Consider the following 27,660-nt stretch of genomic DNA (forward strand, 5'->3'; position numbering starts at 1 on the left):
TTTATTTTTTGGACACATGAACACAAAATCCCTGCAGGCTAAAAAAAGAAAAAAAAATACATTGCAATTATACACAGCCAGCATATCGCAATGGGGGAGGGAGGTACTGTTAACCTACCCATCCCAGAGTCTCTTTTAAAGAAAAAGTACCTCGTATTGCTATAGACATACATCCAGTCCAATTTAATAAAATACAATTTATAACATTACAAGTCTAACAGTATAGAAACAAACAAACAAACAAACAAAGGAAAAATACATCCGTCGAAAATGAACATATGCCAACAAGTTTTACGTACAAGGTCCAGGCCCTAGACATAGAAATGTCACGAAAGTGTCAATAGCAAGGTATAAAGAAACCCTTAATTGATATCCACTTATGATCTTTCCTCAATTTGCACAAGGGAAAAAACCTTGCAGTTGAAACAGTATTGATACAATGCCCACGGAACTCTGTTTTACGAAAATGAAAACAGAGGAACTGCCTTGCCATCGAGCAAGAAGGGGGGAAAAGGACCCACAGCCTTATCAACAAAGGTAGTTTTCTTGGCAGGAGTGGGAAGAACTGGTTGGAGGTTGGGTGACCTGTCGTAAGAAGAACCATGCCCTTTTTCTCCATCATGCAAAGATTCTTGATATTAGGGCTGTAGGAGAAAAAAGACTTCTCTTGATCAAAGAAACACGGAACATCTTCTGCCTGTCCTTGGATGCCCTTCTTTAAAATGCCCAGAAGTCACAGAAGTAAGCAAGACTCTCTGTTACAGAGCAAAAAGCATTTTAGAGCCTCTTTGGAATAAAAGTGCTCAAAAAAAAAAAAAAAAAAGGCAGAAGACTTACAGAAGAAACCACATTTGATTTTCCTATAAACACCAAGAACTACTGCCAAATTATTAGCCCATTCTCCTCCAGCCCACAGTTCAAATATGCTACATTTGAAAATCTCCCATGACATAACAGTACAAAAAAAGGAGCCAGCAGGCTTAATATAAACCAAGAGTCTCCAACCAAGTTGAAATTGTGGAAGTTGTAGCCCAAAACGACCAAAGACAACACAGTTGGAGAAGACTGGTCAAAAGGAAAGAAAACAACATTAAAAAACCCCAACCAAACTAAACCCTAAAACCTTAAGAACTATAGCTAGAAAATGCACATCTTCCCATTGATTGACACATGCGTAACCATTCAGTTCATCCCCACGGGAAGGGGCAGTCCCAATGAGTCAAAAAGGTCTCCCAAAGATCAACAAGACCCTCCTTTTATCAGTTTGAAGATCTTCATCGCTATCGGCTCTGAAACATACCCAAATGACATCATTGGACCATTATTCAGCAACTAAGAGATGACTGAACATTTTTTTGCACAGGAAAATTTTCAACAGAGACAAGAAGGAAGAGGGGGTGGAAATCATGAAAAATTCCAAGAAAGTGCAAAAGTTGGCAAGAAAGTTTTCTCATCAACATTTTTGGGATGATACAATTCACTGTGATAATAATTCATTTAAAAAAGTATCCTGCTTAGATATCTCTCTGAAATACGGATGATTTCAAAAGACCAATGTGGATTGTGGGCTGTAATACACATGAAAAATACGATCAAAATCCTTTTTTTTTTTTCCTATGATAAAAAATGTTTAAAAAGAACCATTTCATATAGCTTATACACTTTATTTCCTAATAAGCCAACCAGAAAAAAAATCTTCCCAGATTCGTTAAGCGTCCTGTCTTCACAGTTTGGGCCCAACTACAACTAAAATTAACTGAGCCCTTTAAAATGCATGTTTTCATCCAATCGCTCTTTTTTGTTACTATTTGGGTGGCAATGAGGTGGCTCATTGCCACCTGGCTCCCAAAATCTGCTTTTGCTGGGAAATGATAGAATGAGAGGCTTAAGTCGTCCTCCAGACCTACTTCCCAATCTTGATCTGGACGTGGGAATAAAAGCAGATTTGGTTGCTCAAGGTATACAAACTTTTTGGAAAGCCTGTTTTCCATTCTGCCTGGCTGGGATTTGGAAGATCTCGCCTGTAGACAGGTGGGTACATATATCCCTTTTCTCCACCTATACTAGGTGCTAGGGTAGCTACTGGTATACCCAGATGGTTCATATATCCATTTTTCTTACTTCTCTCTCTCAAACCATGTCCTTATCTAGTGCAATAAAAAAATGCTACACACTAAAACAGGTGCTTAAACTCTTTTCAAGGTGCCTCAGCTCTCCGTTTGTTTGGGCCAGCAGGAGTTAAAATTCTTGCATTTTCTCCCTGAACATTAAAAGAAAAGAAAAGCAGCAGACAAACTAAAGCAGTGGCCACTCTCCCTCCCTGTGCATCCTGATATTGATTATCCAAGTGAGGTATTCCCAAGGAAAAGTTTAAAAAAAACAAAACCTTATCTATACTTAAGCAATCTAATATCTCAGTTCTGGACGTCAGAACTAAGTTCTGAATGGGGGACGAACACTGCATATGCCCTTTCCCACAGACACCCACACACACCCACGGCTCTGGAAGAAGCATATAAAACTTTTTTTGTTTCTTGAAGACTAACTTCAGTGTACTCTGACACAACTGAATAATGTTCTTGGAAATGTACATTTTCCAAGTTATTAGAAGCTCTATTTCAACTGACTGAAGAACAATCTAAATGGTGTATCATATTGCCAACTTGAAAGTCCGGATTTGAACGCTCACAAGGTCACATGACTCTTGTGACATCACCCTTTGATTAGAAATCCAGAGTGCAATTATTGCCCAAATCCCAGTCTTCCACAGTGGTGGCCGTATCAACTCAGTCAAAAACTAGGAATTTAAAGCATTGTGTGCTAACACTCACAAGCTAGTCTCAACACAACACTATTATTGTCTACACAACCCCCTCCATCCTACTTTTGGTATTAACATGTTTCAGTGGAAGAGAACTGAGCAAAATAAGAATCCTAATAGAAAAGGTTCAAGATCAACATTACAATTCACACTTCACACATGCTACTGAGTGTCGCTGTACATGCAAGAAACCTAAATCATCAAAGGAAACAGGATTTAAATTGCTGGTAAAAGTCTTTGATTGCTACTGTCACACTATACACAACTGTACAAATTGGCAAAGCCTTTTTTCCGATACACAACACCCACTTTCCAAGCTTATAAAAAGGGGTAGACGGACCAATGGTGACTATAAAACAGTTAAAAATAATCATTTGTAAAAAGCATGAAGGGAGCCTCTTCTGATCCATTTTCAGTAATTAATTTTCTCTCCAGCAAAGATAAGTCAATCTACCCAAGAATGGATTCTGACTAGAAAAGCTACTGCCAGGTTATTTAAAAAAAATTATTGCCAAAGTTAAAACCTTCTATGAAAAAGAGTATTAAAAATGACTTCAATTTGTCAAACATAGCAGCATAAAATGGGCACTTTTTGTGATGTTTGAAAAATACTAAAACTAATTGTTCAGAACCTGGTTACCTATTTTTAGAAGGGGAAGCATTTCAGCATTTTGAATCAAAAGGTGGCAGTTGTAACCATAATAATTATAATTGTATTAGAACTATTCAAAGGGGATTTTTCTCTGCTAGCATGATGCATTCACAGAAGTAGTACCACCAAGCTGAATTCGCAGTTATAGTGCAATGGCTTTGCAGCCCAGGACTGCAGAGATTTACAAAAAGGGAACTAGCAAAATTTGACAAAGCGAAAAATTAAAAAACAAAACCGAAGGAACAGACATACCTCTGAAAATTAATGTTTGTTGAAAGGTGTTTTACACCAAAAATTCACTGATCAAGTCTATATGGCTCCAGACAGAAAAACAGCAAAATCCTGTTTTGCCATACCTGGAGACTCACTAAGCAATATGTCAAAGCCCAGCAGGAATTCATTTTCTTGACAACCTTAACATGGGGTGAAGAGGTAACATAAATTGATCAGCAAAATATTTCAATAAAAACCTTTCGTGCCAAGTCCTTTAAAAATTATTAAAGAGGATCAGCCTTTTGCGTATTGAGGTAAAAATTCAGTCCAATGCAAAGACTGTTTATGAAACTTCTGCTTACGGAAAGAAATAAAAATAAAAATGGCTCAATTGTGCCTGCACGAGATGTTGGCGGCAGGTATCAATTCAGTGCAATTGTCCCAAGCTGCTGGTGGAGGGCAGCCTGAATTTAAAAAACGAGCCCTGACAATTAATAGTTGGTGGCCTGACCAACCAGACCACTCCTGCCACGTGGGTGCAGAGTCTTATCAGGCAAAATACATGGTGTGCTGGGTGTCATGATGGATCTGTACTGCCTTGGCTAGTGCCTGAGGGTCACGGCCATTGCTCTGTCCTGACACGTGGCTGCCTTCAGCACTGAAAAAGAAGTTAGAAGTATTTAAACACATAATCCCACTGAGACTATGCTCTTCAACTACATCCCCACCCTTGGCAGGTTGCCACTGTTTCAATGCGAAAAGCCACTTCTGAGTATTGGGTAGAAGTGGTTTCTATTCATATTACAATAATACACTGGTAGTCTCTGACTTATGACCATTCGAAGTTAAAACAGAACTACCTTGGGGCTACTTATGACCCAGATTCAAAGTTCCAATGGTCACTCCCAGTCATATGACCGAATTTTGGATGCTTGGCAACTAGGCCATATATATGGCTGGCTGTAGCATCCCACTGTCATGGTTTACTAGTTTTGCTGAAAACAAGCATTTACCTCCATTTTAGCAAAAGAAAGGCTTTGGTGACTGCCACAAAAACGGTTGTAACATAGCTCACGTCTGTCCCATTTTACAATTGTCATGACTTACAATCATAACGGGCAGGCTCCATTATGGTTCAATATCAAGGACTACTTGTACAAACAAGGTTAAAAATGAAGCCCATCTTTCTTACATGTGATTCAGGTATCTAATCTCTAAATTATTGTTTCTCCTGAAATATCCAGAACATTGGGAAGAGTAGAAGTTTGAATTAGCTTAGCATAAATTAGTAAAACTAACAGGCTCCGCTAATACAATTTCAGAGTCTCTGCATTTTTGGGGGGAGTAGATTATATTGATAAATACATTGTCTAATTTTTCTAGCCAATTAAATGGAATCTATAATTAGAAGGCAGAATGTGGCAACCTGTTCAATAAAATATTGCCTGTGAAGCAACCAGCAACTAATGCCACCAAAAATGTTTACCTTCCCTCTGAAATTCGAATTGTTACAAGGGAAGGAGCTTTGCATTTAGATCAAATCCATAATGGAAGGGCAGATCTGTATATAATTTACCACTTACCCAGAATGTAATCCTAGATTCTGAGTACCTGAAACCCTGAAGGTTCTTCTCCAAGGTTTGCTCACCTGTCATGGTCTTTGTCTACAAGATGGTATCTTGCTCTAAATGCCACTAGCCTGGCATAATATGCAGGTGCAGGGATTGAGACAGACCGTGTGCATCGAACGTAAGTGTGACACAGCTGGTATGTCAGTAGCTGCAATTCATCTGCGGTGAAGCAGTTGTCATCCCACAAGACTTGATAGTGAGAAGGACGGCTGGTTCCCTGAAATAAGATAAATCTAGTCAACCCACCATTGAAATTCCCTGAAGACAGAGGCACAAGAGGCAGGCAGTAACCTCAGCACAAAGAAGTTGACTCTTCTTCTTCTCTTCTCCACGAAAGTCCTCTCTTTCTTCTTACCGAGTTTCTATGCAAGAAGAAGAAAGGAGCAGCTTATTCATCCTCGGGGCGAAAGCTGATCCTTAACGCAGAAGAAAATGCTTCACTGGCTTTTCAGGGCCAAAATATGGCTGCCACATATGCCACATTTAAATACCAAGGTTAACCTTTCATTTATACAAGGCCAGTTTCATCCATGCACGAACCACAAAATGCTACAGAGTAACTGCTGACTATATTAGGATTACCTGGATTCCTGCATGGCTACAGAGGTAAAAGTCGAATTCAGAGGGGTGGGTGATGGTGCTATCCACAGTAGTGCCTGCTGGAACATTTCCACTTTTTCCCACCTATTGGAGACAACACCACAGCCATAATGCTTAGTGTGCAGCATCCATGTCAACAAAAGCAGAATTCATCATTATATTTTATTTGATAGTAAATCAATCAATCAGTGTAACACACTTGAACCTTAGCACTACCCTACTACTAAAGATTAAGGATCATGATTCAACAAGCAACTGGACAATTTCCTCTAAAGATGAAACTCTTCCGCTTTGCCTGACGTCAGCCAGATTCAGATATATGTAAAGCAATATCCAACTGGGAATATTTTCACATTATCCAAATGCTATCGCCCTATAGTAGCCATTTTGAATTTAGTGAACAAAACGAGCAGCAAGGAGTAGCACATATGACTTGACAAAGAGAAATGTACAAAACATTTTTGATTTTAAACTTGAAATATTAGCTTAGGTTCATTAAAGTTGGAACAACTGTTGCAACTTGAAATGGAGTGGGTCAAACTTGAAATACGTTGAACTGAAAGTTCTCCAATAATAAGCAGGATGAAATGAAATAGATCTGACTTACCTGGATCTCATGCATTTCATTCTCTTAGGAATCATTAGAGTGCTGAGGGATGCTTACAAATATGCCTCAACATTTTCAGCTAGGCTTTAGCTTCTTGTAGCAGTATTACATCTGACATTTAGAATCAATTTTGAATTATTATACTTTTAATTGATTCAAAATGTGTAAACTTATCCCCACCACCACCACCACTAAAAAAAAAACCATCAGTATCGAGCCTTATAAAAATTCATTTGCACCATTCTTACCCCCACCTGGGCACTTTTCCAAGAAAAGCCATCTGGCATCTCCTGAAAGCTGCAGAATTTAACAGGATGGCTTTACGTTCTCTTTGCAGTTACCTACCCGTTCAGTTTTGTCTGCACAAAAGAGTCTTGTGTGATGTCTTTTCTGCACGACAATGTAGGTGATCCCTGGCCTGTAGTCTTCTTCTAAACTGATACAGGCCTTCCGGATTGCGATAAGCTCAGGCCAAGCTACCTAGAAGTGTTAAAGTTGAAATCAACTCAATTGATGAAGCAATTCATGAAGTCCCACTGAAGTTGCTGCACTATTAAGAACAGGTATAAATCCAAGCCAACTTCTGGTTTCTGAATACATCATGGTACAATATGATTTTGCAAACTTGCCATGAAGAAAATAAGACAAGTACATTTAGAAAACTGCTTGTATGCAGATCCATCACTGATGTATAACATACATCTGGTTTGGATGAAGAAACTACTTTTCCGGCATACAGGTAGTCCTTGACTTATGATAATTGAGCCCACAATTATGGCCATGAATTGTGATGGTCATTACACCAATTATCAAGTGACTGTGCCTGATTTTACGTTTTTTTGTTAAGTGAATGCCATGATTATTAAGCAAACACCAGTCACTAAGCAAACCCATTGTTCACTACAGGGTGTTTTTTGCCAGAAACTAGAAGCAAATCCCGTCTTTCAGCAAAAACTTCATATATCACATTACATTTCAACAGGAGTTCTGCAAAGGGCCATAAATACGAGCATCCAAAATGCAGTCATTCATTGACAGCACTAGGATCCACACCAAAGTCACTCTTTATGGATTAATATAGTAACGGTTTACCGAATGATCTAAAATACAGTGGGTTTACATTAGACATACCCTCGCCTTGTTTATTACAGGCATGATATCCCCTTAGAAAAAATCGGGGCCCAAGCCCCCCGCGCAAGAACCCCCCCCCCCCCCCCCCCCCCCCCCCCCCCCCCCCCCCCCCCCCCCCCCACCTGCCCCCCCACCGCCGCCGCACCGACCGACCCCCGCCGCCGCCCCCCCCCCCCCCCCCCCCCGCCCGCACCGCCGCCGCCGCACGACCGCCGTTTATTGAATATTAGGATAATTAGGATAATTACAGTGTTTGCAACCATTGCCAGATTTCTGTACAACAATGAAGTTAATAAGTAATGCATGCAGGTATTTCAGAATCTTTAAGTATAGTTTCAAACTGAATGATTAAATGTTTGTGTTGAGTGCATTCTTGGCATAAACCTCTTTTCAGGCTATCTGGCGGAGGAACGGATTTTCCGAGGAGCTTCATTCAGAGGATGGATGAATTACAAGACCAATACCTGTTTCATCTGCCCTTCGGATACTCCTCCTCTGTAGTAAATTATCCGTGTGGGCTTGAAGCGAGTGGATTTGTAAAACTGGATCAACAGTTCTCGCACCATATTGGTCAGGTCCTGAATCACTTCCTGACTGTACAGCAGTTCTTGTGATGTCTCTTGACGGGATGTTTGCACTCGCACAGTAGCGCAATAGCGGCTAGGGTGGCCATCCATGCTTCCTACTACAGCAGCAATGGAAGGTTTCTTCCCATCTCCAGCAGGTGGGTGAGTGACATCTGCTCCCAGAAAAATAACAGGTTGCTGGAATACTGAGGGCCTGGGGAATTGAAAAGAAAGGCATTTTAACTAGGAACCAGCAAAAAAAAAAAACCTTTTTAAAAATGTTCTATACAGTTCTAATTATCCATTTTATTTCCCCTCAGCTATTTTTCAGTTGCTGAGGTGTTTAGTGCTTATTTCTGGATTATACAACTCAATATTCTATTTGTTCGACAGCTAATATACCCCACCTCAGCTAGAGGACAAACAATAAATATGCCCTGATGTCACTATGTGGCTTCCTGTTCCATCAAACAATTAACTTCAATCCTCAATTAATTCCTGCTTTGCTTAGGAATTAAAAGGAGAATTCGTGAACTTTTGTCCCTTCTTTGAAATAAAAAAATTCAGGTCAGCTCAGTCAACAAGAAATCTAAAGCATTTATTAGTATAAAAAAAGAATTACAAAAAGATAAAATCTCAAGGGCTATGGGGACAAATGGAAATCCTACACTGGACTCCCAGATAGCCTCACTTTCTAATGTGCAGACTATTATACAGGCTTTTATGTGGACAACTTATCCAGTGTAAGATATCATAGTAGAAGTGTGAACAAAAAAAGAAAAAACTACCCTGGAAGCGTTTCAGCCGCTTCTCGGGTGGGGGAGCCGCCTCCGTAACTTTCACGGTTCCCGCCACTGCTGCCACTGTTGTTGGAGACGGCGCTGGCGAGAGAGGGATAGCTGCAGCTCGGCCTGGGCGCACTTGGAATGCAGGAATGGGCTGCACACCGTGACTTTTGGAAACTTGCAGAGCCCGAGGCTGGAGCACTAAGGGTAGCAGCAGCAGAGACACTCGCTCGGCTCTTCTCACGCCCACCCAGCCGCTCGGGATTAAACCAAAACGCAGCACACAGCGCTCCCTGGTACCTCAAAATCTTTTTTTCCTGTTGTTACGGGGATGGGGGGAAAGCGGGAGCGACTCAGATGCTGTTGTTGGAGACAGCACTGGTGAGAGAGGCACCAGCACCGGTGGGAACCGTGGAAGCTACGGGGGCCTGAGAAGCGGCTGAAACACTGCCGGCAGACATCCACGGCGACGCCGCCCGCCTGCTGACCCGGGTCTCCAGCAAAGGCACTTGGTGGAGGTAGGGAGCCCTCCGCGCTCCGGCATGATCGGCTGTTAGGAGCGGCTGATGGCAAGGCGTAGCTGCCCGTGGGGCACTCCTAATGGCAAGTCCCCCCCAATTTTGCATGTTTTAAAACAGGCCTAAATTTGAGGGAGGGGCTTAATTTCATTTTATGCCTAGAAAACATGCTGGGTCTTCCGGGGGGCTAGTGTTGGAGAAACATGGTATTTAGAGACAAGGTCTAAATGCATAGGTTCTCATTTCTATAACTAAGGAAAACTTTAGAAGAATTTAAATTAGGTAAATGACAAAATTTTCAATGCAAGAATTTCATTTTGATTGTTTTCATCATTCTGCTTCTCAATAAAACTCAGCCATATGCTTTCTATGAAGAAGAACTAAGGGTTAAGCTGACCTTTGATGTGGTACAAGGACATTGTTTATTCCACCAAGTTTTGCATTGATCTTCAGACAAAGATTGGACAGAGTTTGAGGAGATGTTTTCACCACATTTTTCACCTGAACACATTGAGTTGCCATACCCAGGAGAGTATCCCCGACTCGTTTAACTTCAGCTGCAAAAAAAAAAAAAAGTTGTTTTTAGAACCCAGAAGATTTTTTTAAATGTTCTATCCAACCCCTACTCCCATCCCATTCCAATAACTCAAACTGATGTCTTGGGTAACCTAAGGTGTTTTTTTTTTTTTTTTAAAGAGTTTGCACAGGATTATTACAGAAGAAAAACAACAAATTGTAATTGCACATTTTTTCATTATAATAATTATATTATGCATTTGGTCAAATGGTCTCTACCGTAGACGGGTGTCTTTCCTGGAAGAATCACTACAATTAGCTGCAGCCCCACATAAGTCAATTTCAAATGTTTGAACATGGGCTCCACACTGTCTGCTCCTTGTGCGTATTTACAGAAGCATGGCTGGCCCTGGATTGGCATCCCCGCATCCTTAGAGATCTTGCGCAGCTGATCAGTAAAACTCCTAGAAACACAGAATAAATCATAGATAGTATTAGCACAAGCCTAACTTTGTGCATTTTATCCCTTTTATTCCACCTGAAATGGTTTTGATAAAAGAATTGGATTGGTTCTGAGAAAACAGATCTCTCAATCATCAGGTTAGATCAGTATTTTTTTGAATCTTGGCAATTTTAATATGAGTGAATTTCAACTCCCAGAATTTCTCAGCCAGTACAACTGCGGAATTCTGGGAACTGAAGACCACATATTTGAAAGTTGCTAGGTTTGAAAAATCCAGGGCTAGACTAAACTTCCTTGAATACTGTCAATGTAACTGTGGACATCAGAAAATGAGCACAATCGATTACTCTGAGCTGCAAAAGTTAATACTGGGGAAAGCAATCAGAGGTATTTGTGTACTTTTTAGGTTATCATTCTGAAATTTCTAATTATGGCAAGCAAGTTCTATTGATAATCCCAAATTAAAACATCATAATTACTTTCCATTGCATTAGGCTTCAATTACATTGGCTGAGAAGTATGCTTATAACAAAGTAGATATCAGATCTTCTTAAAGTCCAACTTACCTCACAAGATTGTTCTTGCGGGAAAAATAGGAGGAAAGTGTGTTGGATATGTTCACCGCCTTGAGTCATTTGTAAAAATAATAAAGGCTGGCTACGCATAATAAAAAATAAATTAAAAAGACACCAGATCTTGAAGGTATCAGAGTGGAGAAAACAGAAAGTGAAGAAAAGTAATTGCTTTGTGTACCATCATCTTGTTGATAACAACATTTTATCTTTATTAAAGGCACACCATTCAAAGCTTTCCAAACAGCGGTTTAAACCAGTAAACATAATCTTCTTCTAAACAAGGAAACTACTTACTTTAACAAATCTTCCCGACATTGCTTCTGAGGTGCAAAGCAGGCAACAGCCCACACTTTAATTTCAATCCCAGCATAGAACTGTTTTCCTCTCATATCCCAGACACCCTGATTTGGTGTAGCAACAGTCTTGTTCTAAAGAAAATCAAACACAAACCTCTGTTCTTTGACAAGAGTATAAACTAACGCAGTCAAGCCCCTTTTCATTGCATTTTCATGATCAGCTACATTTTCAGCCTCAAATTTTAATCAGTTGCCAGTAAAGAGTCTACAGGATTAAAATATGCATTAGCCCCTATATGAGGTCTGTTGTGTAATCTAAATGGGGTGAAAATTATGAAGTACTTACCCTACCTCCATACTGCAGCATTGGTGCAGGTAATACTCTGCCTGTCAGTTCTGTCATTTCATTATGGACAACAATACCAAACTCCTTCAGATATGGATCAGGTCCACCAACCATACTGTTACTCTTGACCTGGAGATTCAGAGAACATTTCTTCAATACAGACACAACAGCTCTTGTGAATATTTCATTTGAGTAAGTGTAGCTCAGTCCACTGCGTGCCTTTGTTCCTCAGTTGCTGCTATCTTTTGTTGTAGTTATCTGTGAATTATGTGGGCTGCTGCAAAAGGAGGGGGGGTGGAGTTTATTATTCTATCTTCTATGCCTTGGATAGACCACATTCTGAGTGTACCATAACCTCAGAAACCCAGTGGCGAGAAATGGTGTTGGGTCCCAGGAAAAAGATTTGCAAAGTTCATGCAAGAAAGGATCCTATAGTGATAAGCATCTTCCAGCCACCACTTTACTCCATCTTAATAGTGATTTAATATACTCAAGCAGTTACTCACTAGTCTGCTAATTTCCTCCTGCCTGTCAGGTGCAGATCGTGCTGTTGCTTTGATCATAGTTGATGTCTGATTGTCTGTTAGTTTCTTAATACAACGCTGTCCTGCAACAATATTACACACCTAGAATGAAAAAGATACAGGGTGAACAAGCCTGATGCAGCGGAACAGAACTGAGGAACAGAAACGCCCAGGTGTATACCTCAAGGGGTAGATACGTGTGCTTCTGCTCTTGCCCTACTTGGAGGCATGGAAGATGTGGGTATTTCAGCTGCAGGCTGTACTTCTGCTTAAAATACTGAGCTACTGTACACTCCATAGCTTGCCCGTTTTCCAACTGCAGAGGAAACCTGTGAGCAGAAATATAAATTAAATATATATATTCATTTCATAAGAAAGAGGCTTGCCTATGGTTATCAGAACATAAATTGTTTTGGATCCTCAACTATTTAACAAAAGCAGCAACAAAATTATTCTCCCGACAGTCATATTGCTGAAATTAATAAAAACTGCAAGTAATCAGAGATGGACTGTGGTATGGGAGGGTAGTACTCCTAATATATGTTATCAAGCTCCAGTGAAAGAATCTTAGCATCCTAATTTTAAAAATCAGGTTTAGAATTTCAATGCATAAGGACAGCATGGTAAAAAAAATGCATAACGTTGGTCAAACTAACTAAAAGTTAAAATTAAAAGAAGCTGTAATGTATGAATGTAAGATGAAGGACTACTTAGTCCCATATCACTGCTACATGCCTGTCGGGTGATATCAAGAGGCTTATCTAGAGCTTCTCTCACCTGAAGCAGCATACAGGGCTGTCAGATATCGCGTTTCCTCCATCGCTGTACATTAATTATGTAAATACAGGAAATCCTCACTTAACTATGGTAATTGGGACTGAATTTCCATCATAAAGTGACACAATCAAAAAGCACAAGTCATTTGGAAGTTGAGTCCTGGCAACTGGACTTCTGTTCTTTTTTTACCTGAAATGCTGATCCAAGTACCTTTTTCAAATTTGTCTACTTGGATATAAGCAGTGAAATGCTTCAAGCCTAAAAAAGGAAAAGAAGTCCAGTTGCCAGGACTCAACTTCCAAATGACTCTTATCTGGATGGCTGAGAATCTTCACTGACATATAGCCAAAGCACAAGTCACTTTTTTGGGTCCTATTCCAAATGGCATGAGACGTTATTTTTATAGAATTCTGAAATATGTCGTTTATGAAATATTTAGTTATGAGTGACCTTCAGTTGACGCAATGCTTTTCCATAGCAGAAACAGAACAAAGGCTTTTCAAACAGAACAAAGGCTTTTTTTCCGCAAAAAAAGCATACATACGTTTGATGGCTAGCAGGTCGTCTAGTAACATTGCAAACTCTGTATTTTCTTTTCATTTGGCCACAGTGAGTAACCTCCACTTTTAAACCTATAAATCCAGTGAAACATAAAGACACACATACCCAAATAAGCAAAAGCCAATATGATATATTGAGAAGGATCAAAGATCAAAACAAACTATTGGGCTCTCCATGATTATATTTATTTTTTATATAGATGATGCCAATCCACTGTATCTAGATTGTTCAATTAAAATTCTCAGAGTGAATACAATAAAAATAAACCCAAGTTAAATAGTTTCTTCCAAAATTTATTCATCCTAAAGCTCGTGGAGAAAAAAGAATCTCACAACATAAAATAGAAAAAAAAAACCTGTCCACTGAAAATACTACAGAAATGTGTCATAATACTGTAGTCAGAATTCCCAGTTTGCGAGGAAGTAGCTAATTTGGATTTTGACACTGTAGTAAGGTCAGAACAACTTGCCCATTAAATACAGAGGTGCAGTGGTGGGTTGTGATCATTAGTAAAGGAGAAAAAATATTTTGAATTTTTATTTTTTGTTGAATATTTCTGATAAGAACAAATTAGAGACCAACACATTAAAAGGTACAGAGCTGGCTTTGAGCTATAATTATCCCTCATATTTTCTGCAGTAAACCCCCCCAAAGTATTGGTTTTCTAAAAAGACAAATGGGGATGTCAGCGAGATATCCACACAATGACAAAATATCCATCTGTATAACCACAAGTTTGTCTTTTTTATTTTTAAACGTGTGATATTGGGAGATGAAGAAACTCTAGCAGTTGCTAAAAATGTTCTCTCTAAACACCATCAAAACCAGCCCAACTTATAATTTTCTAAGGGTGGAAATATACTGCAAAATTTTCAGAAATCAAGTTTTTTGTTTACCACAGTTCAACATACATGATAACTTAGTATTTTAAATTAGTACCTCTGATTTCTTTGGTAAATTTAACACGCTGGGAATCCGTAAGGGGTTTTGTTTGTTCATTGATGTTCTGAATATCCAGGACTTCGCACATGAATTCAATAATAGGCTGAGCACGGTAGAAAGCAGTTGCAGATACTACCAAAAAAAAAGAAAAGGAGGAGGTGGGATACTGATAAAAGAGTCTCAGGAGAGGAGTCTTTAGGATAATTTAAGCAAACAGGTTTCTTCCATACCATCTATATTGAGCATCATGTTCCACATGGCAGGCCTGACAGACTGATGGAATCCAAACCAGACCTCCCGACCTCCTCCCAGCGGGTGATAGTATCCTTCAGGGGGAGAGAAGAAGGAACGCCCTACTGGAGTGTACCTGATGGAATGGGAGAATCTATTCAGATTTGTCAAGAAGTTACATATCAGGAATATCTGAGGCATGGTGTACAAAATATTACAACTATTAAAAATCAGACAAGTGGATCATTGTTAGAACAATTTTTTTTAGATCAGGATATTCCATCACAGCACTTTTGGCAAGATCATCATCATCAGTATAAGTTAAAGCACATGTCTACTGAGTGGATATTAGAACTGTCACTCAGAAAATTTTAACATAGGATACCACCTTTCAGTTTAAGACTTCAGAGACAGAGAAGGATTTATGGTGTGAGTAAAATAATGGATCTAAGCAAAAGACACTAAGGAAGACCAAGGAAATCCTTCAACAAATTTTGGAACGTGTATTCATTGCCCTGGAAGGCAAGTATCGGTAGCCAACCACTCTCAATGCTAGAAAGAAAGCAATGGCAAACCATTTCCGAAATCTTGCCAAGAAAACTGAAGGGACTAGTCCACACAGTCACCGGGAGTCAACACTGACTTGAAAGCACAAAACAAAAAAGATAGTTTGTAAAATAGAAATTGTTCTGCTGCAAGAGTTAGAATATATTCTAAACTGTAATTGAAAAGAGACATAGTTGCAATTAAACTGTATTTAGAAAGTTAATTTGACTGTTATTCAAGTGTTATTTTAAAAAGTGACTGCTGTTCCATATCTTTCCTATATTCCACCAAGTCAAAAATAGGCGAGAAAAGCAAAAAACATTCAGTGAGAACAGAAAACGAATATATCCCTTAGAAATATTGTATATTCCTTGCAATTACACTTCAGTTCTGAAAGGAGGAATATCCACAAGTGTTACAATGGGCCACAACATGAATAAAAGATTCAACCAGGGTCTGCTGAGAAAACTACAGTCCGAGAGAGAATGAGTAAAAAAAACACTCACCTCATAGAGGGAAGGTGCCGTGTGATGACATCGAGGGCCTGCACAGAGTCTTCCGGGACTTCGTTCAGATGCCCTGCCAAAGCTTCCAGGAGCAGCTGAAGGCTGACGACTGACACCCACTGGACCGACACTTTAAAGGTCTGGTCCTTCCCTTCACCGGGGAGTGTGACCTCCATATCCACCTGAAGACACAACAGTGAGGATTAACTGCGCAGATCTTTCTTAACTGTACAGAACATCTGTTGAAATTGAAACTCTTCATGAGCTCAACTTGTTTTCCACTGATCCTTGACTGAATTCAGTTTAATCTCATTATTATTTGGGCACGGCAGATACCCATCGAAGTCCCAGATCATTCTTCCCTAGAATAAAAATAAGCTGTAGTTCGAGGATAGTTCTCATGCACTTTAAAACATGTCCATATGCTTCATTTAATGCAGGACACTGTAAATTGGGCATGAAAAAACAAGAAAGCGATTTAATAGGTTCGAAGCAATGCCAAGGATGCAGTTTTATCATTGCTTGTCATGGGCAAGCAATCACACATGCATCTTTCAAGCTAGCTATTTTATTATATTCTGCCTATATAACACAGGCATTTCCCCTGATTGCTTGCTCTCCCTTGGGAACAAACAGATACAGTCGTATGGAGCCTGGGGGAGGGGGAGGGTGCCAGTCCTAGATCTCTTGCAGCTGTCCAATGATTCAAGACTAATTCCCTGCTTAAGTCCTCCTCCCTACCTAGCTGGGCATTTCCCAACATTGCTATTCTTTATATGGCACTGCTTTTAAACAAAGTCAGGGTATCACTGACCGTCCAGGTGTCACAAATATACAATTCTCAGTTTCTCTTAGCATTGGATATGCTTTCTGAAAAAGCTGGGAGATGCACCTTAGCAAGGCCACTTTCAAATCTAAAACCTGTATTTTGGTAACTTCATTATTTGAATAGGGCAAACGAAGAGGCTCCGTAGGACGTTCTTAGGAAATATGGCACTGAATCACTAAGTTAAAACTCTGAAGCCTGTTACTGAAATGACTTACCCTGTCCCTTCCAATGGGTAGAGGATGCGCAGTATACATATTTCTTTTGCCATCATAGCCAGGCTGTCGATCCCCAAATATTTGCATCTTGAAGTGTCTCACCATAGTATCTACTACCTCCCTGGAAAGTGGTATAAATTGAAATGAGAACTTAATGGAACAAGAGCATAATGTTCTTGATTTGATTTTCAAAATATGAATTAGTTCAAGTACAAATGGTCTCTACCTTATGAGATTGTCATTGCTGAGGAATGTTCCATGTATGCCCACTGTATTATTTTATTTAAATGCCAAATTATCAGCAGTCAGAGAACCATTAAAATTAGGCTTGAAACTATACCTGTTCACTCTCCGGGGACGTTTTTCTGGTTTGATATCCACATCATAATGATAAACATCAATTTTAGGAATCTGTACTTGGAAATGATTGGCTAAGAGACGAATTGGTTTTCCAACTGTTCCCAGGCCAGGCCGGCGCGGCGGCTGGAAAAGAGTGGCTGGTGGCCCTGGAGAAATGGAAGCATGTTTGATAGGTAAGCCTATTCTAAAATTGTAGTGTTCCAAACATTTGAACAATTCTAAATCAGTTTTAGGTTATATCCCATTTTGAAGTAGCTTGCATTTACATGCCCACACCCCATTTTGAAGTAGACTGCATACAAACTATTAAGACAGACAGATCTAATACACAGATAAAGTTGACTGATAGATTACAGGTTACAAGAAAAGATAGCCATTGATATACCCACAGCTAGTTCCTTTTGTTCACTCATTATATTCTATTCACAAATAATAGAGATTATTTATTTCTAGCATCTCCCATCTTTTCCCCCCAAGATAAAAAATTTCCATACCAGGTTGGTTACATTTCCCTTTGACATTATTAGTGTGTGTGTGTGTGTGTGTGTGTGTGTGTGTACACGTACTTTTATTAACTGAATTTGAAGCACAGCTGCTTTGCGTGGCACAGAATAGTGCTGCGCGGCAGCTGCTGAAGCGACTGGGATCGTGCAGGCTTGCAGGTGAGGTAGAATGCGCAGAGTGCGTGTTTGGTGTGCATGTGTACACAAAGTGTGAGCACACGCCCACCAAGGCAAACCCAACGAGCCAGTGGCAAAAATATTTGAATCCCACCACTGACATACATGTATATAAAGTATATATGTAAAGTCTACTGTCATCCTTTTCTGAAATTGTATCTTCAGATTCTTTTTCCTTCTGCATTTGAGCTGAGATAGTATAGGGTCTTCAAGCCCCTTCATCTTCTTTAATAAACTGTCCCTTCAACCTCTGCACAGATCTAAGAGCTTGATGGTTTTCTTTTTAAGCCAACACATCTGAATAAAACTCAAAACTGTCCAGCTTTGATTTTTGTAACATTCTCTTCACAATCTGTATAGTCCTTTCTACTATCCTGTTTGACTGGGCATAATAGAGATTGGAAATAGAATGTGCAAAATCCCAATCATTAGCAAAAACTCTGAATTCCATTAAACTAAGTTGTGATCTATTGTTTTGACCACTTCAAGGATTCCATGTGTTGAAGAGACCCACAATGCAAAATTTATTTATTTAAAAGATTTGCACGTCCATTCATCTTAGAACCAAACTCTGGTTAATTCACAACAATTATATAAAGCCAAAATAATGCATAAAATAAAAACAAAGAAACCAGGCATCACAACCAAACTGCTTTGATGCAGCCAAAAGCACTGTCTTCCAACTACAACTTCACCCGCTACCAGAAATGAGGGAAGAGCTCTTTACAAGCTTTCAGGAAATTTAGGGCATTGGATCAATATCGCAACAACATTACCCATCTCACCTGGAGTAGTTATGTATAACTGGGTATTATTAATGTACTGATGCTACTATGGTACATCCAGCGCCATGCAGTTCTATCACCTAAAGTTTCATGTACATATTGAAAGAAAGGATGGGAGATCTGAGCCTTGAGGCACCCTACACTATAGGAGTCTGGGGTTCAACCTCTGCCCCCCACAATGTTGACCAGAACCTGCCCCGAAGAAAAAAGACCACTACAAAAATATCAAATAAAAATTTCCAAACTAATTTTTTCCCTCTGAAATAAAAATATATCAAACACAATTTCTGCCATAATCTCAGTCAATTCAAACACAATCAATTCAGCTTCTTACACATGCATCTTACACACTTCAATATCTTTTCCCCCACAAGATCTCACCTCTTAATCTTTCATGTACAATTATTCTCTCATTCTTGAAAAGTAATATTCAACTCCTCCTTATAATTCCAAAGCATTTTAAATTTTCTTTGCCAAGGCCACCGTATCAAAATATTTTTAATAATTGACTAGTTAGTGTAGCATTTTTAAATCGTTTCAATTATATTCCCAGAAATAGGCAAGTATATCTACACACCTATTGCAACATTAGAATACAGTAATCCAAACTCATATAAGGAAGGAAGAAGAAAAATATCTAGAATACCCCAAGCTAGGGAATTTGTATACGTCGCCAGCAGATTTTAGGAAAAAGAAAGGGATAGCAGTATATGTGAAGGACGACATGAAAGCAGAGCTAATTTGGACAGACCCCAATGGAAGAATTCTGGTGCTACAAATTTGGATTAAATCAATTCCCATTCTATTAGTGGTAATTTATGCCCCTAATGATAACCAAAAGGAATTTTTTTAAACAATTACATGGGAAAATAGTGGAATTAGAGAAAAGGAATATTTATATTTTAGGGGATTTCCATGCTATTGTGGACCACCAGAAAGTTCACAGTTGGGGGGGGGGGGGGAGAAGAAAAAAAGAGAACTACCAAAAACATGTGAGGAAATGATGATTGAACTAAATTTGATAGACATGTGGAAGAAATTAAACCCTGAGAAAAAGCAATTTACATTTTACTCTAATCCTCACCAATCATGGACACGAATCGATATGGTGTGGATGAATGGTGAGCTAGTAAATGAATTAAAAGAGATTGAAATTTTACCAAACGAATGGGCAGATCACAATCCGATTCAGATAGTGTGGAAAGGTAGGAAGAAACCAAGGAAAAGGTGAACCCTAAATACACAGCTAATTAAAGAGAAAGAATTTATGAATAGACTTGAGGAATTAAATTATTTCTTAAAAGAAAATAACAATGAGGCAACTACAAAACAGAATATTTGGGATACAGTGAAGGCAATAATAAGAGGTACAACGATATCATACACCACTAAAAGAAATAAAGAAAAATATGCCCAACAAAATAAATTAGAACAAAGAATCAAAGAATTAGAAATTCAGCTACAAAACACCTCAAAAGATTGTAAATTGAAAAAAACAGATGATAATAACTAAACATAAATTAAATTTAATCGAACAAGAAGGAATGGTTTCAAAGTTGAATACAGCTAGACAGATATTCTTTGAACAGGCCAATAAACCAGGAAGGTGGTTGGCCTACAAACTTAAAAAAGAAAAAGAAAAAAAATTGATCTACCAATTAATAGATGAAAATGGGGATGCCCAACAAGGAATAGAACAGAAAAAAGAAATTGCATGTAAATTTTTTGAAGATCTTTATAAAAAGGAGGTAAACAAGGACATGATAAGAAACTATTTGGGTATTACTAAAGATAAAATAATCAAGGAGGAGATGAAGGAAATGTTAACTAGAGACATTACGTGGCCCGAGTTAAAAACAGCAATAGAAAACCAAAAGAACAATAAAACCACAGGACCTGATGGGATACCAGGGGAACTTTATAAGAAAATAGGAGAACAAATAGGACCTCTCATGGTGGAAGTATAATGAGGTCCTACTTGCAGCAAGAATGCCGGATTCATGGAAGGAGACACTGATATCGTTGATCCCAAAAGAAGATTCAGACTTACGACTTATACAAAATTATAGACCAATTTTCCTGTTAAATACTGATTATAAAATATTTACCACAATTATAGCAAATACATTAAAAATATTGAATGAATATATACATAAAGATCAAAACGGATTTCTTCCCAATAGACAAATTAGGAATAATTTAAGAATAGTACTAAATGTTTTGGAATACTATGAAGCCCACCCGGAAAAACAAATAGCCCTTGTATTCTTGGATGCACAGAAGGCCTTTGACCATCTAAATTGGCAATTCCTAATCCAACAAATTTACAATATGAATTTAGGCACTAAATTTGAAAACATTGTGACTACAATTTATGATTCACAAAAGGCAAATATTATAATTAATGGAGAGTACACGCACTCAATAAAAATAGAGAAAGGAGTTAGGCAGGGATGTCCACTATCTCCCCTGCTCTTCATATTATCTTTGGAAACATTGCTTACACAAATTAGACAGAATCCAGGAATAAAAGGACTAAAAATTAAGAAAGAATATAAATTCCAGTCATTTGTGGATGATATGTTTTTTTTCATAGAAGAACCAATTGAAACAGGTCAAGAACTATTGATAGAGTTAGATCAATTTGGGAAAGTTGCAGGACTTAAAATCAATAGGGAAAAAACGAAATTAATAACTAAAAATTTAACAGAAAAACATAAACTAAAATTGGAAAGGATAATGGGATTACAAATAGTAAAACAAGTTAAATATTTAGGAATTTGGTTGACGGCTCAATGCAAAACCCTAATGGAAAATAATTATAATAAATTATTACAGCAAGTCAAAAAAGATTGAGAGATATGGGTTAAATTGCAAATCTCCTTATTAGGGAGGCTTGCCACTATAAAAATGAACATTCTGCCCAAATTTATTTACTTATTCCAAACAATACCAATAAAAATACATAAAAATTACTTTGTGGAACTTAACAAGATAATCACCAAATTTATTTGGCAAGGGAAAAAAACAAGGATAAACCTAAAGGCAATGCAAGATATGAAGAGCAGGGGAGGTATGGCACTCCCAAATTGGGAATTATACTATAGTGCAGCCTCCTTACTTTGGTTGAAAGAGTGGGTAAACCTGTCGAATAAAAGAATCTTATTTCTAGAAGGCCATGACTTACAGAGGGGGTGGCACGCATTTTTATGGGACACTGGAAAAAATTAAACAGAATTATTTCCACAGACATATAATTAGAGATTCCTTATTGGCTAATTGGAATAAAATAAAATAAAAGCATTATTTAAAAATCCCAATCTGGATCTCAATGATTGAGGCGATGATACATCCAAATAATCAAAATCTTAATAAAATGATAAAATACAAAGACCTTCTTGATGTGCAAAGAACTTTAAAATCATGGCAAGATCTCCAAGAACAATGGCTACAAGTAGACCAGTGGGCTTACCTGCAAATTCAAAATAGATATAGCCAGGACAAGAAAATTTTTGGAATTTATGCTAAGCTACAACAATTAGATAAAATCCTAATAGGCCCAGATAAAAATATATATAATTAAATTTTATAATTATTTATTAGAGATAGAATTAGAAAAGGAAGTAGTCAAAGGCAACATGATAGCTTGGAGCAGAAACATAGGACGTAGCATTACATTATTAGAATGGGAAAAGGTTTGGACAAGGAATAATAAAATTACAAAATCAGCAGCATATAAAGAAAATGCCTATAAAATGTTTTATAGATGGCATCTCTCACCCTTGAGAATAGCGAAAATGTCTCCTAACATGAATCCAAATTGCTGGAAATGTAAAAAGAAACACATAACATTCTTTCACATGTGGTGGTCCTGCACTGAAGCCCAAAGATACTGGCACAGAATAAAAAAATGGTTAGAGGAAATAACAGCGGAGCGAATTGAATTAAAACCAGAATTCTTCTTATTGGGGATATTTAATAGACAAATTTCTAAAAAAGTCAAATATATAATACAGCACATTCTTACTGCAGCCAGAATAATCTTTGCAAGTGTTGGAAACAAGCAGATATTCCAACAGAGGAAATGGTCATTCAGAAAATAACAGCCTTTGTAGAGATGGATAAGTTAACCTTAGCACTTAAGGAAAAAGAAACATCAGAATATTATAGAAGCTGGGAATGCTGGTATGACTGGATAGAACAAAAATAGAAAATATATTAGTAAACAACGTAAAATGTAAAAGAGGTAGTAATTATATACTCGCAATAAGATGCATTTGTAAATATATCACCAATATTGGTAACAAACAAGGAACCATAGACTGTCGATAATAGAATTGCTAATTTTTTTAAAATATTTTTTTTCTTTTTCTTTCTGTGTGTTGTGTATGTGTTTGTTTGATATTTTAGCTGTATAATCAATAAAGTTTGTTTTAAAAAAAATATACAGTAATCCACATATAAGTCATCATTACTATCTTAAAAAACTCTTAGAAAGGCATCTACAATCACCAATTCCTTCCCAATTCTTTAAACCAGGGGGCTCCAACCCCCAGGTTGCAGCCCATTTAGAACCAGCCCACAGAAGCATTTGGCAAGCGAGCACGTGCAGCATGCAGGTGGGCACAGTTCCATTTGTGCAAGCAGCGGGCACGTGTGCCCATCACTTGTGCAAATGAAGCTGCAGGCATTCTCTCCCCCCCACCCCATGCCAATCCACAAAGCTGGAAAGGTTCAAGACTGTTGCTTTAAACTACTCCTAATTGATATTTTTGGAAAGTTAGTAACCAGCAGTTGCTAATTTTGCCAAGTTTCAGTCCTGGTTTTAAATGCATGTGTCACACAAAATCTTTCTTGTAATACCACACCTAAACAGATGTACTAGTACCTGTTGACACTGCTACAGGTTTAGTCAAATCATAATATTTTCATACAGGTAAACTTATCAGTAACTGTTTCAATTCTTAATATGTATCTCAATATACTGGCATCCATATCCTGTAACAGTTGTCACAAGAAAGTTGTCATTCCTGGAACAAATTTTGTCAAATATGTATTGGAATACAGGTGGTCCTTAGTCAATGATGACAATTAGGTCTGGAATTTCCATCACTAAGTGACACGGTGATAAAGCAGGACATCATGTGATCAGACTGCTTAGTGACAGCACTTTCAGTTGCTGTCGTTAATTGAATACTGCCATATTATATGATCATTGTGACCTCCTGCTGGTGTCCCTATTGACTTTCCATGTTGGAAGCTGGCAGTGACAGTTGCAAAATGTGATTGCAGGACACTCCAACATCATGATTGTGAGCCAGTCATTGAATGCCTACCTTGTGATCACGTGACCATGGGAATGCTCTGATGGCCAGAACTTTGAGGAAGCCTCAGGTCAGCACTATTGTACATTTAAACAGCTGCTGAACGAGTGATTGTTCTCTTTGTTTCCTTATAAAAAAATATGTCTCCCATATGTAGTAATTTTTCTTGCTGCTAAGTGAGTTCCAAATTTGCCAAACAAATCTTATCAGACATCTCTTCAAACTCAAAAGTATTGAATACATTTGCAATAAAATCCATATGGGGGCTGCAGCTGATGCATGGCAATATTTGTGTGTCCAAAACTAATAAAATGATTTTTACAGCTAAATCAATTCAAAGTCTCTACCATTGCTTCCTCCCATGCAGCACAAAACGATGCTTTGCCACTGTCACTAAAGTAATCATCTGTATTACTACTGTCTGATATAAAAGCCTGCTAGCTTTAGCATGACTTTAATGCTTTGGGAGACCATGCCAGGAGCACATACTCTTGCCATACATTGCAAGAGTAATTGCTGTGCCTGTTGAGAAGCTTTGATGTACCAGTAGAAACTGAAATTTTCCAGAAATATCACCATCAAAACTATTTCCAACGCTAGGTAGACTATTAGCACCTGGGATAATTTCAATTCAAAATATAAACATAGCAGTTAAGAAAAACTATTTCTTGGAAAAAGGTAAGTATATTGCTACAAAAGTCAACCATTAAGTTCTTATTACTACCGGTATTTATTCCTCTAAATAAAGTCATTTTCAAATCAAGCTAAGGTCTACATGGATGCTTCATGATTTAATAAGAAAGCAGTTTTTCACTGTCTTCTTGGGAGTTATTTTTTTTAGAATTTCCCATCTACAACCCCCAATTTTCTCGGTGATCCCCACAATCAAATACCAACCAGGTTTGATTCTGCATAGCTTTTTTGGGGATTGGTCAAAGTACCACTCATCAATGATATACAGTAACTGTAATGATGTGGAACAGCTCCCAAATGGCTGTGTACATTACAAACATATCAAACATGTTTTCACTTCATCTATCACATTTCTAAAAAGCTCAAACCAGAAATACTTTGTTTTATTTTGAACCTACATGGCATTTAAAAGGAATAGTTGAAAGGACTGTAGAGCCCTAATCTGGCTACATAGCCTGGCACAAGACCAGAAGGGCTTGCAGCTGCTGTCTTTCTTCCTTGGCATTCCTCCCAAATGCAAAACCCACATGGACCACCACTCCCTACCTTTCACTGCCAGAGCCACACCCTTGAGTCTTTGCTCAAGATTTAGATCTCAAACACATTAGGGAGTCAAATAATAGTATGGGAGCTTGAAGAGTTTCAAGGGAGATGAGGCGGGAAGGAAAAGGAGAAAAAGAATCAGCTAAAATAGATCTATCTCCAAATATTCTCTAGTTACCACAGCAGCTCTAATTCCTGCTCTGACCAGGAGCAAGAATTTACTTCATGATCCTTTACAAAAATCACAGATATAAAATTCAGAACCTGAGCATTTATTCAAGCAAAATCAACTCAAAATAAAAAATGTACTGTGCTTACCGGTATTACTTAATCATTGATTTAGGGAATTTCCATTTCACACTGTCCATTCTATAGTGACCAGCTTTTGATAGCTGCCTATAACTAAACCAGAGCAGTAAAAAAAATAGCTAGAAAATTTGTCAGGAAAATTGCTAAAATCAAAATGAAAAGCCCAATACTAGAAACAATCCTAATGTGAAACATATTTCTGAGATTTCACCTCTGCAATGCCTTCATAAATACAAATTTTCCAACTCTTATCTTAAAGATTTTAAATTTAGTGTTCAAATAAATATTTAATTGTCAGATGGAATTCCTACATAATGATAAAAGGTACTGCTCCATCCTTCAGTTGAAGAATCTCAGGCACATTGCTGAAGTTAACTACCAGAGCCCTATTTACGGTAAGTATCTCCCTAAACTTTAGAATCATTGAATCCAGAATCTCTTTATGATATGCTAAAAAATATCAATGGCTAAGCCTAAACTAAGTGGCCACAAGCCAGTGTGATTTGTTAGTTATATTTAATGATGTCTTGTGCACACAGTCAAAAAGTATCACCATTAAAGTAACTGATACACACACATATATTTGCACTTATTGTACCTAACCTTAGAGTCACAATAATAAGTGCTGAATCTAAAAACTACTGCACTCTTATTAACTTCTGCAAGTTCGTTTTGTAATCAGGAATCAGAATTTTCTGGAATTTCTGGACAGTTTTTATACTTTAGTTGACTTTTTAACAAATATTGCAACACAGGCATAACCATATTCTTCAATACTACTTGAAATATTATATCTTGGGAAATTGGGCCAAAAGTTAAAGCATAAATAAATAGCTGAACAAAACAAACTAAATCTCTATATTCTCAAAATGTATTTTTTTTCTTAAAGATAACAAAAAGCAGGTTAGAAAATAACTAAAGAACAAGGCAACTTGCTCTACAAAAGTTAGGTCATAGCACCGTGCTACTTTTCCCCCCCTCTCTAAATAATCCAGCCAGAGACTGATTTCACACTTCATTCCTAGACCTAGGCTATTATGTGGTTTGTCTGCCTTGGGCTTAGCAAGGAGGTCCATAAACCATGACTTTACAGCTTAGCCCATCGTGCAAACCCTGGCCACTGTGTTTCTTAAAACCAGGTTTCAATCAAACCACGAGGTCAGGGGATAGGTAGGTGAACAAATGTTTCCTTTGTCCCCTGCATTCACATCGCGGTGTAGAGTCCTCGGAATCGCCACACCGCCCGCTCCGGATACCCTGAATTATACGGTCTGGGTTCAGCTTGAACCACAAATGGTAGTTGTTCGCGGTCTTTAAAAAGTTCTTAAAAGGGCAGCAGGCTGGGGGAAGTGCTGCTCCGGCTCCCGAGGACGCAAGCAAAATTTTAAACGGCTCCTAAAGCCATCACGTGCTGTGTGTGTTTACAAACAGTGGCAAGTATTCAGCTGCACGGGAGGCAGCCACCGACGGGAACTCCTTTGTGGGCCCACATGGCCTCGGGCAGAGCGGAGTCAACGTGCCCGGAGAGTCCTGAGCCACCAGCCCCCGTTTTCTCCTTTCCCCCGAAGGGAAGGGGAGAGAAAGGCGCCTTTCTTCCTTCCTCCGAGGGCTCAACGGGAAGGAAACCCGAGTCACCTCCAGCCCCGCCCCAATTAAAGGGCGAAGAAAAGGGGCCATCTGGGCAGCCCCCTCCCCGCCGAGAACCCAGCCCCGGGCCCACCCACACCTGCAGGCCTCTCACCTGGTCCCAGCGCCTCCATGGCGACGGCAGCGGCGGCGGCCTCACCGCGGTCCCCCCGGCCGCCGCCGCCGCCGCCGCCGTCGCCACGGGCCCCGATGGCTCCAGCCGCCGCCGCGTATCTCTTGATTTCGGGAATATTGGCTTCGGGGTGAGGGTCGGCAGGGAGGGAACGGGGGACGGAGAGCAGCGTCTCCGCGTCACAAACAACTCGCGGCCGCGGCGGAACCAGCCCGCCCGGCCGACCGCGCTCCTTCGCTCGCTTCCAACGGGATCGTCGGCGGCGACTGGTGCTGCTGCTGCTGCTGCTGTTCCTCCTGCTCCGTCTGCCTCACAAGCGCGCCTGCATGCGCGCGCCTCCGCCCCGAGAGCGAGCG

At 39.0% G+C, this 27,660-nt stretch overlaps 1 protein-coding gene across 1 annotated transcript; it reads right to left on the reverse strand.

Annotated features, from left to right (window-relative positions):
* On the reverse strand, positions 1-27,450 carry LOC113420623 (argonaute RISC component 4). Its single transcript, XM_026680636.2, has 18 exons — positions 27,287-27,450; positions 17,192-17,357; positions 16,852-16,972; positions 15,808-15,989; positions 14,755-14,891; positions 14,522-14,656; positions 13,566-13,653; positions 12,426-12,573; positions 12,227-12,346; positions 11,721-11,849; positions 11,373-11,506; positions 10,320-10,504; positions 9,922-10,081; positions 8,120-8,435; positions 6,870-7,004; positions 5,900-6,001; positions 5,335-5,534; positions 1-4,344 (listed from the first exon to the last, which is right to left on the reverse strand). Exons 1-18 carry the CDS (start codon positions 27,303-27,305, stop codon positions 4,236-4,238), a joined length of 2,586 nt encoding a protein of 861 aa, XP_026536421.1. The 5' UTR covers positions 27,306-27,450; the 3' UTR covers positions 1-4,235.
* Between the last annotated feature and the right edge of the window lie 210 nt (positions 27,451-27,660).

This window comes from Notechis scutatus, chromosome 8 (genome assembly GCF_049901735.1).
Source record: "Notechis scutatus isolate UNSWTSFEM ecotype Mainland chromosome 8, rNotScu1.2, whole genome shotgun sequence".
NCBI classification, from domain to species: Eukaryota; Metazoa; Chordata; class Lepidosauria; order Squamata; family Elapidae; genus Notechis; species Notechis scutatus.

What these genes read in the sequence shown, in the direction of transcription:
- LOC113420623 (XM_026680636.2), bottom strand. An exon ending in TGCTGCAGTATGGAGGTAGG is followed by an intron (nt 11,507 to 11,720) that starts GTAAGTACTTCA and finishes GATTTTCTTTAG; the next exon opens with AACAAGACTGTTGCTACACC. An exon ending in TGTCGGGAAGATTTGTTAAA is followed by an intron (nt 10,505 to 11,372) that starts GTAAGTAGTTTC and finishes CTGTGTTTCTAG; the next exon opens with GAGTTTTACTGATCAGCTGC.